At 41.2% G+C, this 12,056-nt stretch overlaps 1 protein-coding gene across 2 annotated transcripts in view; it reads left to right on the forward strand.

Moving 5' to 3' along the window:
• csmd3b (CUB and Sushi multiple domains 3b) overlaps nt 1-12,056 on the forward strand; it is a 363,253-nt gene that overhangs the window by 208,459 nt on the left and 142,738 nt on the right. For both annotated transcript variants that reach the window (XM_037092815.1, XM_037092814.1), the window contains one exon: nt 6,071-6,183. In XM_037092815.1, the coding sequence (XP_036948710.1) occupies nt 6,071-6,183 (113 nt within the window). The remainder of the gene's footprint in view (nt 1-6,070; nt 6,184-12,056) is intronic.

Genomic DNA, 12,056 nt, shown 5'->3' on the forward strand with positions numbered 1-12,056 from the left:
TTTGCATTTCCGTGATTACATTCTGCTTAAATGCTAAAATGAATAATTAACACGTTAACAAACGAACCGATGTACCTCCGTCAGACTCTCTGTGTCTTCCTCACCCCTCTCCCTGCCTCCCTCCGTGTCTGCCGGTACCTCCATCGATCTTTGCCTCCTTCCACCCTCCCTCCGCCCATTGCTTCTTTATTTCCTCCCCCTCCCCTCTGTCTAATTCCGATACCGTCGGTGGAATAGCAGGTTTATATTTCCGTGGAGGAGGAGAGGCTCAGAGGATGGATGGGAGGATGGTAGACAGAGAGATGGAGAGAGGGAGAGATGCTCTTTTGGTCTTGTGTATTTAATCAATTATGTTCTCTTGCTCCCTCTGGCAAGTCTCCACTTGATATTCTCTTTCTTCTGCACGCACACATAGTCACACACACACACACACACACGTAAATGGTAACACACTCCATTTCTGTATTTATTTTCCACTTTAACTTCGTGTACAGTAGTTGAACCTAGATCGTCCATACGTTTTTCAGTATATTCACTATATAAGATCTGATTTTCAGAGAACAGGAGTTGTGATGTGACGTCCAGGAAGTTTTAGGGAACAGCTGTTGATTGCTGACAGACTGCTTTTAGGTTCAAAGCATTATAAAACATTATCTCTCCAAAGGAACTGCACCGCACTGGGATCTACTGTGCTTTATTCATCAGTGTTGTGCAAGAGGGAAATATCACTCGAGTATTGATTCACCAGAGAACAACACCAATTTATTTTCAAAATGGGAACAAGGGAACGTCTCACACAGTACTTTTTGGTCATTGTGTTTTGGACTTCACCTGATCAAAATCAATGCACCAAAAATGCAGAATAAATATTGACACTGTACTCTTCTGCATACCATTGATATGTTAAATTTGTATGACTGTATCTTGATAAACAGTTAACACACAACAGCTGCAAACAATCCCCACATTGTGTTAACAACGTACAGTTTTGTTGACCCAAAGAGCGCTACAGAATGATCTAGTGTACCATCACCCAGTTGGAAGAGTCCCCGCTCAGGTGCCATGACACCTCGTGATATGAAAGTCAGCTCATCTGCGTTAAATCTGAGTGTAATATGTCATGTATTGTTGAAACATGACGTGGGTCAAGTTGAGGCTCAGAGGTAGTGACAGGCAACTAAATGGACTTTGGTTTGATCATTGTTTTGACCAAGGTTTTGGATTGACATGTACACAACTCAATCAAAATGCTTTTAGAAATGTCTTAGTTAAGAATTGCTTCATATTATATCTTTAACATTTCCAAGGGTTGCAGGAAACTGCCAGAACAGTTAAGTGCACCTGGGTGACAGTTAAAGAGCCTAAACTTCTTGAATATTATGTCGCCTGTTAATTCATGCAAACAAACGATCTCGCAAGCTGTGTGCATTGTCCAACATCTACACACATTTTACTGCATTTCTGGTTTAAGACGTTTTAAAGTGCTAGAAGTCCTTAGAGGCGAGCCTAGCTTTAACCATTTATTTTCTGACTATGTCACTGTCAGGTCACAGACTGATACCCTCCCAGACCAATGAATTAAAAATGAAAAAAAAAAAAATGAAAAAAAAAAAAAATCCTCTGTCGATCCGAGGATGATCTATAATACCTTCCGGCAGCGCTGAAGTGCTTTTATAGCAGATATCTTGGGAGAACACTTGCTAGTCACAGAGAGAAGCCATCAGCATAGATGAATGATTTAATAATGCATTACAAATTGTCCACACGGGGAAAATCAACTTGCTTCTCACCAGTTCAGAGGCTGATGTTTTTTGGAAGTATTAGGCGTTCTGCTGTAAGCGCCATCTTAAGCTTTAATTGTCCATGTAAGTCGTTGCAGCGTCCGTCTTTTACATTCATGCCAGGGAGCCACGCAGCCGCTGTGCGAGACATCTCAACAGTTTTTGTTGAGACAAAGAGCACCAGAAGGAGGTGTTCCAGCTGCTGTGGGGATCCAGATTGGTGACCTTTTTTAGTCGCCAGCTTGTTTCTCTAACCTTCCAGCTACTGCTGCAAGAGAGGTTTTTCTAATTATACCTTCATCCTGCAGCTCACAGTTGTTAAGTGCTTCCTGAGCATGCAGTTTAATATTTTAACGTCACACGCACACAGGCTCTGTGTAGATTTATGATTTAATTCGTATTTTAATATTGGAACAGATTGAATATGCACACGCTCTACCCTTAATGATGCACTCTGGGTAATGATGTCATAGCAGGAAGTGAATTAAGAGCTGTAAACATGAATAATATGTGCGTGAGCGCGAAAGAGCCGACATACGAACAGACACAGAGAGGCGAGTAGGGAGAGAGAGGGAGAATATGGAGGAGGAGGGTGGCCCGCATCACATTATAATAGGACCAGATTATCATGTCATGTTAGACATAGATAGTTATGATAAACAAGGTATAGAGAGATTACACTTTTATACAGGGTGAGAAGGAGCGCCACCTGTTTGCTCTCTGAAGGACTGGTACGCTGCGCCCGATGTTAACACAGCCTGTCTCTCAGGTTTGCTCCACACCGAGGCCAGCGCTTCGAATTCTTCTTCTGTAGAAGGTTAACCTATTTCAGGTACTTGCGGGTCCCTTGAGAATGGTACTCACTTTGTTTCTCTGCCTGTTGCTATAATCATTATTAAGTATGCGTCATAATCTTTTACAGTCTGTGCACTGCCGAGAAGAAGTATCTCGTAATTTACCACACTAAAGTACGGTAACAAAAACATCACATTGTATAATAGCCATTTAGAGTAAAATTATATTACGTTTCTTCCATTTCTTTTCCAGCAATGCGTGCTTCATGTGATTGTGTACTTAGGGGTTGTGAATAAGTAGGGTGCAAGCCAACTGCCAGAATAAATGAACATTTCTGCAAACCATGGACATGTTGAAAGATTATAGTAGATATGCAGAAACTTTCCCCTTCTTTATGGTCAGTTATCTCTGTTATGTTCTGACAAAGCTGTGCTCATGGTCTGGATAGATTTATGAACAAAAAAACAATTAGGGAAAAAGACACAAACACAGTTGGAATTTCTCCTGATAGTCAGTGGTATAAAACTCATTTTGCAAACTGCTAGCTTGGCAGTTGTTTCACTTGTCACGCCTCCTGACATGAAAGTAGTTAGTCAATAATATCTCCTATCACAGTTAGAACTCCAGGCTGTCCAATAGATTTCTTCATGTCTTCATCTTAGCAAAGTTGCATTATGATATTCTGGATTTTTTTCTAGTTTTTGTTTTTATTTTTCAGATAAAAAGTCCAGATACTCAGATAGATGTTTTTTTCAGATACCAGAGTCAGTTTGATCGTCTCTGTCCTGATCTACGCTGATAAATAGATTACCAGTCTACAAGTATTGACATCTAAAATTTCATTTCTCATTTCTGAACCGGCAGGACTGAGATTTTTCAGCATTTCTATTATCTGAACCTCTCCCCATCGCTTCCATTTACTGTCCAATTGCTCTCCCAGTTAACGGGCAAATTCTGCACTGATTTGCCGTAGTGTGTTCAATGCGAGAACAATTTGCGCCGTCCATCTGAATGTGATCTACAGCGGCTGGTGGAACGTTCCTCGCTTGTGTCCGACCCCGAATACTTTGACGCATTCTCCCCCCTCGTTTCCAGTCATCCCCCCGCTGCGATAGTGTCTGTAATAAAAGCAAAGAAGTGCCTCGACATTTTTAAAAAGATATATACCGCTGTTACAGTGTTACCTTTCCCCAGAGTGCATGTATAAAATCTTGTGATGTAGGTGCCTACTAAGGACATTTCTTTTTATGTACGATGTTCTCCTACAGCCATGGTTGTGTTGTATTGCTGTGTTGGCGCCACATTTACTATGTAAATCAGGCGGTTTGTGTCTATCGGGGCTTGTGAAACCACTTTGTGTGTGCGTGCGTGTGTGTGACTAATAGCAGACATCAGAGAATCCTACTGATCTAGGGCACAAGGTGACTCTCTCTCTGTCTCACACACACACACACACACACACACACACACACACACACAGAAACCAACACTCACAAAGACACACCTTCTAAAACACCTTCTCAGCATTCCTGTGCTCCACTTTCAATCGCGGTTATTAGAGGGCACGGGTGTTGGATAGCGGTGCATGCACCGTACTGCCACTCTCCACGAGTGTGTGTGTGTGTGTGAGCGTGCCTTTTTGCACGCATGTGAGCGTGCTGATATTAATGGACTGCGAAGGTTAACAGCAGGGGTTTATAGAAGGAGACAGGCGAACATGAGAGGGCAGCACTTCATACTCTTCACTGTTAACGTGAGCACATATACCTGTGTCTCAAACGTAACAGCCAAGGTGATTTCTGCACTCTGAAAATGTAATGGGAGGGGAACAGCACCTGTTGGCTCATGCCACGAGATGAAAAGCACCATACATCAAAGGACTGATGTATAGAGGGGGATTATTGCCAGCAGAGATTGTATTCGAGCCGCAGATATTTGAAGTTATGCAGGAACAAGGGTGTTTTATTCTCTAAGTGTCAACTGGGAGGCAGTCACCTCCTCTCAGGCTGCCAACGGTGACCTAACACTCTTCACTTTGCCAACCGCGAGAGCCTTGTTCAGCTTCTCAGCCAATTAAGGGATCTTATCCTGCCCACTTGATGAAAGACTTGCAAATTGGGTCCTATCTACTAATGATGTGCACCATCAAAGCCTCAGTTCATAAGTTGGCTCCAGTGCAAGAAAAGGTAATATCGTTAAAAGTGGAATCCTGCAGTCTGACAGCAGTAGTTTGAAACCTTGTCTTATTTCGATATCCCATTTATTAGGAATGAAAGAGATGAAGAGTAAGGGACAAAATATTGGGAATAAATACAGCCTTTACAATGTGGTCCAATGCAGCAGCATTTTCTATCTACATCTTGACATGATGACTGAGAGTACGAGCGGAGTTACCGGGTCAAACCCCCTCACTCGCTGTCAATTATGTATGGTTGGTTTTTCAAACACATGTAATATATTTGTTGAACCATTTCAGCATTTCATTAAAAAAAATTTTAAAATTAAAAAAAATGTTTTTATTCATCTGAGTGAACAACACCAAACACAATCGATGTGCAAGGTGGCAGACTGCCCTCCCTCTTCCCCTCCTGTCTACTGTCAATCAGACACTCTCTGTTAATACGTCCCTTCTCAGCTGATGTGATCGACAGTGTTAAAATAACAAAAAGCTTCCTCAACACATGGCGTTCCCACTGTTAAGACAACGGAGTCACGTCTGGAAAAATCAGAAACCTGAGGTGTGTTTTTTGGGAAACTCACTGCTGACAAAGAAAGCAGGCAATGTTGCCGGTGGAGGGACACAAAGGTCATTTAATACAGACGCCCCTGCCCATTGCCTCCACAGGTGCACAGCTGCTCTGTGGGACACACTGATGGTTAGGGCGCCTCCAGTCTCTCCAGTTAATTTGCAGAAACTGGTTATATTGGGCGGCGAGGTCCTGACACTCACTGTATGTAATTCAGTCTGAGACACACTTGACTGTGTTCTCAATTCATTCTTGACAGCTACACACACACACACACACACACACACACTAAGGGGTTCACAGGCAAGACAGAGAAGGTGAAAGACATCTGAAGTAAATTAAACTTACCCCGAGGCTCATTTTTAGTATCTGTTGCAGTGACATTTTTACAGCCTGGCTACCTGGTTTCACACTCTTCGGCTGTGTTCTGTTTCAGAATGGCTACACGGTTTTGTGTGTTTTCCCCTGCTCCAGTTTTTTGCATGTATTCATAAATACGTGTGTGTATGTGTGTCCGTCTTTATTCATTGGCTGACATAAGTTAATCACCTCCAGAGCAAGGACATTTCTGCAACACGTGTCCATTCGTCCTAAAGGCCAATTGAATTATTGGGTGAAAACAAAAGAGCATGGGCTTAGGTTTTCTGTGTGTATGTGTATGTGTTTGTGTGCTTGTGTGTGTGTGTGTGTGTGTGCTTGTGTGCTTTTTCCTGTTTTTCACAAATGTTCTCTCCGTCTTTGTTTTAGGTTGTCAGGCAGTAATGTTCCGTCTCCCATCGTTAGCAACAAGAACTGGCTACGGCTGCATTTTGTGACCGACGGCAACCACCGTTATCGCGGTTTCAGCGCACATTATCAAGGTAAGATGTGATTACAGACACGGACATCTTAATGTACGCACTCACACATACATGTATGCATAAATTATACTCTTCATGCAGTATCTACAGATTTCTTTATGTGTGTTAATGCGACGGGACCTTTCGAAGTTCGGTTTTAGCTTCTTTGCCTTTTTCCTTTTCTTTTTCGCCTTTTTGTTATTCCGTTTCTCCGTGCTGCTCTTTTTCTTTTCCTCCTCCACTGACAGTTTTCCCCCCATCATCTTGCCTCTAACTACCTTTGTTAACGCTTGTTGACTCTGATCTTGCCCTATCTTCTTTACTACGCTTTCTCTCACTCTCTCCATCCCTCACTTCGCTCTCTTTTTACTTTTTCATTTTCTCTCGGGTAACCGCTCATAGGCATAGAGTAAGATTTCTTTGACGCAAACCCAAACTGGTGGAAAACATTAAGAGATTCATTTGGCAACATCCATGTCTCGGTACGGCGATAATGAGAGCTGAATGTGTGGAACAACTACACAGACAGACTGGGACACACAGGGTGAATATTTTACGCTTAACTTGTTCTTCTTTTCTTTTTTCTTTTCCTAATTTGATGTTTTCTTTCTGTCTCATGTGTACTTGTAGGTATTATTTGTCCTTATTTTACTAGTTTTTCACCTTCACAAGGTACATACGGGCAGTGTTTTTTGTGTGTGTTTGGAAAACCTCATCAATAGGCGTTTTATTGTCAACCAAATGTCTCCTCTAAATCCTCTTGAACCAAAATCATGCGTCATTTCTTATCAAGTTAAACTAGTGTAAATAAAGTCATGGAAAACAGTGAAGCGTACCTACCTCCACGCGCCATTGACCTGGTCTGAGTAGGCGGGCAGCACGAGTGTAAATCATAGTCATGCTTGACACCAAAATTGCACTGTGCCACTTGATTATTACAGAAACACTCCCCGCTGTGCCTCGCCTCTCACTTCTGCACATTCAAGTGCACAGCAAGTCGCCAAAATACAGAGCAGACCGGCAGGCGAGGAAAAGTATGGTGCACCCATCCAAAATTCCACCTCTCGGGAGCTGAGACTAGTGCCATGTGCTTTCCTGAAAACTGGGACCTGTTTGTAGAATTTCAGTATTGGAGATGTAAGCGTCTACAAGTCATGCTTTGAAAACACACAAAATACATTTTGAATCCGTCACATTTAAGAGAAATTCAATCTTTTCTTCTGCCGTCTGTTTGCCCACACACAACAGTATGTTTTTCATACATACACTACAAACACTGCGATTCCTTTTAGACAGTAATTATCCTCATTGGCTAATTTTATTGCCAGCATTCCCTGGCATCAGTGAAGAGCCTTTCTGAACATTTTTGAATTGATATTCGTCTTCTTCATGCAAAGTTCCCTGCATTAAAAGCTATCATGAGCATTTGGCTCTTGAGGTCCAAGTTGAGGTCACCGGCTTGAGCAGATTTATGGGAACCAATGTAGAAATATCTTTGTTCACTGAAAGTCGAATGAAAGATAGTTTGTACATCCTTGTAGCTGTTAAATGCCTGTTTTACATAATTATTCCAGCTTTTTTGCTCATCGGTTTAGCACCTATTGATATTACTGAAGTTAAGTATTTCGATCTGAACAGATTACTTTTTGACCCCGTGCATTTTTACTATATCGGTCTTGGTGTGCTTCTTGCAGGACTGTGATCAATTAAGCATATTAAGCAAATTAAACTGAAATTAATTCAGTGGTGATTCTATATTAACCCCCGCATAATTTCCCATCTGTGGGTTTGACAAGCTTATTAGATCAGATGTGACCCCAGATGACACCTCACAGCCAACGCTGCTTGTGTTTGATTTTTTAAAGGCTGACCGGATGACTGTGTGGTTTTCTTCGGAGACACTGTGAGCTATATAGTCAAGGGAAAACAAGAAAAATAACCTATTATACATTTGATTCAGATTGCCAATGAAGTATTCTTAATGTGCACATGCAGCATATAGTGCACTTTAGAGGAATATGTCATTATTAAACGTCATCCATCCTTCTCCCGTTCCTCTTTCTTCAACATACCTTTCCTCTCTCACCTCTCTACTTTACCCTCTCTGCTCTCATCTTCCTTTCCTCCCCGTCTTCTCGTCGTTTCTGTAACCACCCCCTCTCCGTATTTCTTGTTCAGCCTCTTTCCTTGATTGATTGACAGACAACCTGACCACTCTCCCTGAGATTTGCTTTTTAATTGGTATAATCGATCTTAATTGATCTTAATTCGTTTAAAAGGTTAATCAACATGTTAATGAGGGGTGTCGGTGTGATAGGTTAGTTGATTAATTAGTGGAGTTCTTAACAAGCTTGTGATTGATTGGCTACCTCCTGTCAGCTGTCAGTCATCTCCATTACCCCGTCGGCTCTGACATATTAGCAGAGGGGAGCGTTGGGTGGCTGAAAATGTTGACAGTTTTTTTCTAAAAAGCTAAATATTAAAAGTCAGGAAGGGGCAAAAAAGCATCACCTGATTGCAGTTTATAGGCTAGCGCATAGGTGAACATGACATGATTAGAAGGTAATGTATTTCAGCAATGTCACTGTCCACCAGGGACAGATCAATATTCTGCCAACAATATTGCTACTACACTGTGCAATCTGCAAATGTTAAGTCAGCTTTTAAAATGTGCAATGCACCATCATTGCAAGATCATTAATGGATCTGTTGATTTTGTATGTTGTGGATCTACTTGCAACCTAATGGAAGAACTAAGGGAACTTTAAGACATATTAATTACAGGTGTGTCATTATTTATCGAAGCAGAAACAGGCAACTCATCAAAACCCCCCCTTTTATACTATGAGCTTTAAAAGTTGACTTTACTTTTAAAAAGTTATGCAACCGATCACCTCTGAATTACGGAGTAGACAATTGCAATCAAGTTGTAAGAGCGAAAAAGTTTTCAAAAATAAGAATGATGAATCTAGTGTACTTGGTGATTTTGAGGTCATCGCTTTCCTTGATTTTCTTTTAAGCAAAGCCACTTTGTCAGATTTTACAGTGTAATGTTTCCCTGTGGTATTACTGTTGGCCCCACTGCTGCAAAAGCGTTAGCAAGATGGCAACCGCTAATGGCCTGGCTTCTCTCCAAAGCAAAAAAAACGACCATAAGAATCCCAATGTGACCTAGAAATCCCTATCTCAGTGCCATGAATAGGAAGAGTTAAACACCCAGTTGTTTTAATGACTAGGCAGTTTTTTCACCTATTGATCTAGTTGAAAGAATGCCGGGTTTTAAGTTCTGGCGGTGAGGGGAGCGAACTTTGTGCTCCATTAAAGCAACATTGTTGTCTGCTTCCAGATGAAATCATTTCTGGAATTATTAACCCTAGCAGATTATATTATTTTGCATTGTATTAGGTTTATGTCAAGTACACTTCTGTTGTGCTCTCCTCCTCTGCATTTATTATGTTCTGCTCCCTTCACATTTACTTTGTTTTAATTAGCATTCTTAGGATGTTCATCCACTCCACTTTATTATAAACAATTCCACTTAATGATACTCTGCTATTTTCTTTCTTTTTTTTTTTTTTACTTTGAATATAATTCTCCCCTGCAAGCCATATGTTGTTCTGGTCCACTACAGTCTACTTGTCTCCAGGAAAATAAATTATAATGGCAGAGCCCTCGGGCAGGGTTAGTTTAGTTTAGCGGAAAAAGCAGTATGATAACAATTCCAAATTTGTCTCTGAGAGACTAAATGAACAAATATTCTTTGGCAGGGTTAGTTTAGTTTATAAGACACCGCCATGAGACCTCAGAGGGAGACGTTTGGCTCTAGGTGCTGCCAACTAGCAGGACAGACTGTGTGTTTGTGTGTGTGTGTGTGTGTGTGTGTGTGTGTGTGCGTGCGTGTGTGCGTGCGTGCGTGCGTGCGTGCGTGCGTGCGTGCGTCGTGTGTGTGTGTGTTATAGGTCAGCCAATCAGCTCATAAAATCCTCCTCCTTATGCTGCTGCCCAAATTATGAAGTTCTGAATTGATAATAATCTCCTAACGATTTATATCCAAGTGAGAATCAGGGGCAGAGAGGGAGAAGGGGGAAAAAATACAAAAAACAAAGAGCAACACAAAGGAACAACAGAGAGATTGAGAGAGGGGAGGTGGTTAAACAGTGAGGAGATCCAGAGAAGAAATTAAAAGAGAAAGAGGGACAGAAACCAACAGAGAAAAAGGCAAAAAGAGAGAGATGGCTGTCCAGAGAGAGATGGGGTTTGTTTAAGGGGATAAGTCATTTGGCAGGGGGGTTTGGCTTAATATTTAAGAATAAGCATTCAGAGTTTCTAATATCCTGCTGTCATGAATTACTGTTGTAGACTAGTTTCGAGGAAGAGAAAGTGTGTATTCTTGGACACGGAAATGCCTGTTGGTGTGTTTGTGTGTTCAGTAATATAAAGCCTGCAGCTCCTCTGCATGGCCAAACAACATTTACAGAGTTAATTGTCCATTTGAATGCTTAATTGATGCCTCAGAATGATTCACAATGGCGAGGTTTTTTTTAAATGTGCCACCAGCTGTATCTTGATGAACATAAATTATAGGAGTTAACCATTTCAGTTTGAATATCTCTCTCGAGGGCATAATCTTCCTGTTAACGGGTGAAGTCACTTCTATGGCATTTAAATAATTTACACTTTATTCCCAAGATCTCAGGCTGGCCCTTTTGATATTTATAGAAATAATTAAATATATATAAGTTACTAGCATTATAAATGAGTGTTTGTATTGTATGTTAAATTGCATAAAAAGGAAAGTAGAGTCAACCTAGATAATTACTTTTTATTACATTTTTTGATGAGAAATTTGTGTGGTACATCCGCACATTTCTGGACTATTTTGCCAACAGGTCATACATTATCCCTCCCCTCTTTTGCTGTCTCATTTGCAGCTACGCACAGGCACAACCATTAGATGTCCATTATCATGTTTAATTGAAGCTCAGTAATTATTCAGCTATGTCAACGTCTCCGAGCAACAGTAAATGCTTTTCACCTCAGGACCGGTACGCATTTAAAGATTCAGTTCATCCTAACACGGAAAGCTTATTAGTAATTTCTGAGTGTGTTCAGAAACACGCTATAGGGTCCCTATCGCAGTACTTTTGCTCCCCAAGACGAAATCAGAGTTGATGTACTGTCTCACTCCGGGAACTGATGTAAGTTCATTTAATCCTTGTAGTCACAACATGTCTTTTGGGGAGTGTACCCAGGCTACGTGTCTCACCCTGGGACTCTGGCTTACTAATGCATTCAGCTTGTGTCCTTTAGGTCTGCGCTATGGACTGTGGGCCAAGAAAACATTAGCTTGTATCCTGTAGGTCTGTGCTGTGGATTGTGGGCCAAAATGCCACAGGAGGATTTCCTAGAAGTAGGCCACGTGTTATCTAATTGTTCACATAGACTGAATTAGCTGTATGCATTTCTTTATATAAATTACAGAAGATTCATTTCTAGCCATCAGTGACAAGTATATAATAGTGGTTAAATGTTTTGTTTGTTTTTTTCAGACTAAAGTTAATATTGCTGCTACTTTAAAAAGGCGTGATTTTAAAAACTGTCATATACTCCTCAGACAATATGTTTACCATAAAGACATTGGATGTGTTTAAACTGTAGGAAAGCGACCGCACGTAAACAAAATGTAGATGCTCTGTCTTCAGAGTTGACCCTGTCAGTTACATCCATTTAAATGAGATTCTGACATCTCCCCTTGGTAGGGTTAGAGGGTCTTTGGCAGTAGTGGAGGTTGGGTGATGGGGTGGCGAAGTGACAGAGACAGCGATGACAGTAGAAGGACATAACAGGGAAACTAGTTTAAATGTCCCTCAGCCAGGATGATCATTTGTTGACAG

This window comes from Acanthopagrus latus, chromosome 3, assembly GCF_904848185.1.
Source record: "Acanthopagrus latus isolate v.2019 chromosome 3, fAcaLat1.1, whole genome shotgun sequence".
Lineage (NCBI taxonomy): Eukaryota > Metazoa > Chordata > Actinopteri > Spariformes > Sparidae > Acanthopagrus > Acanthopagrus latus.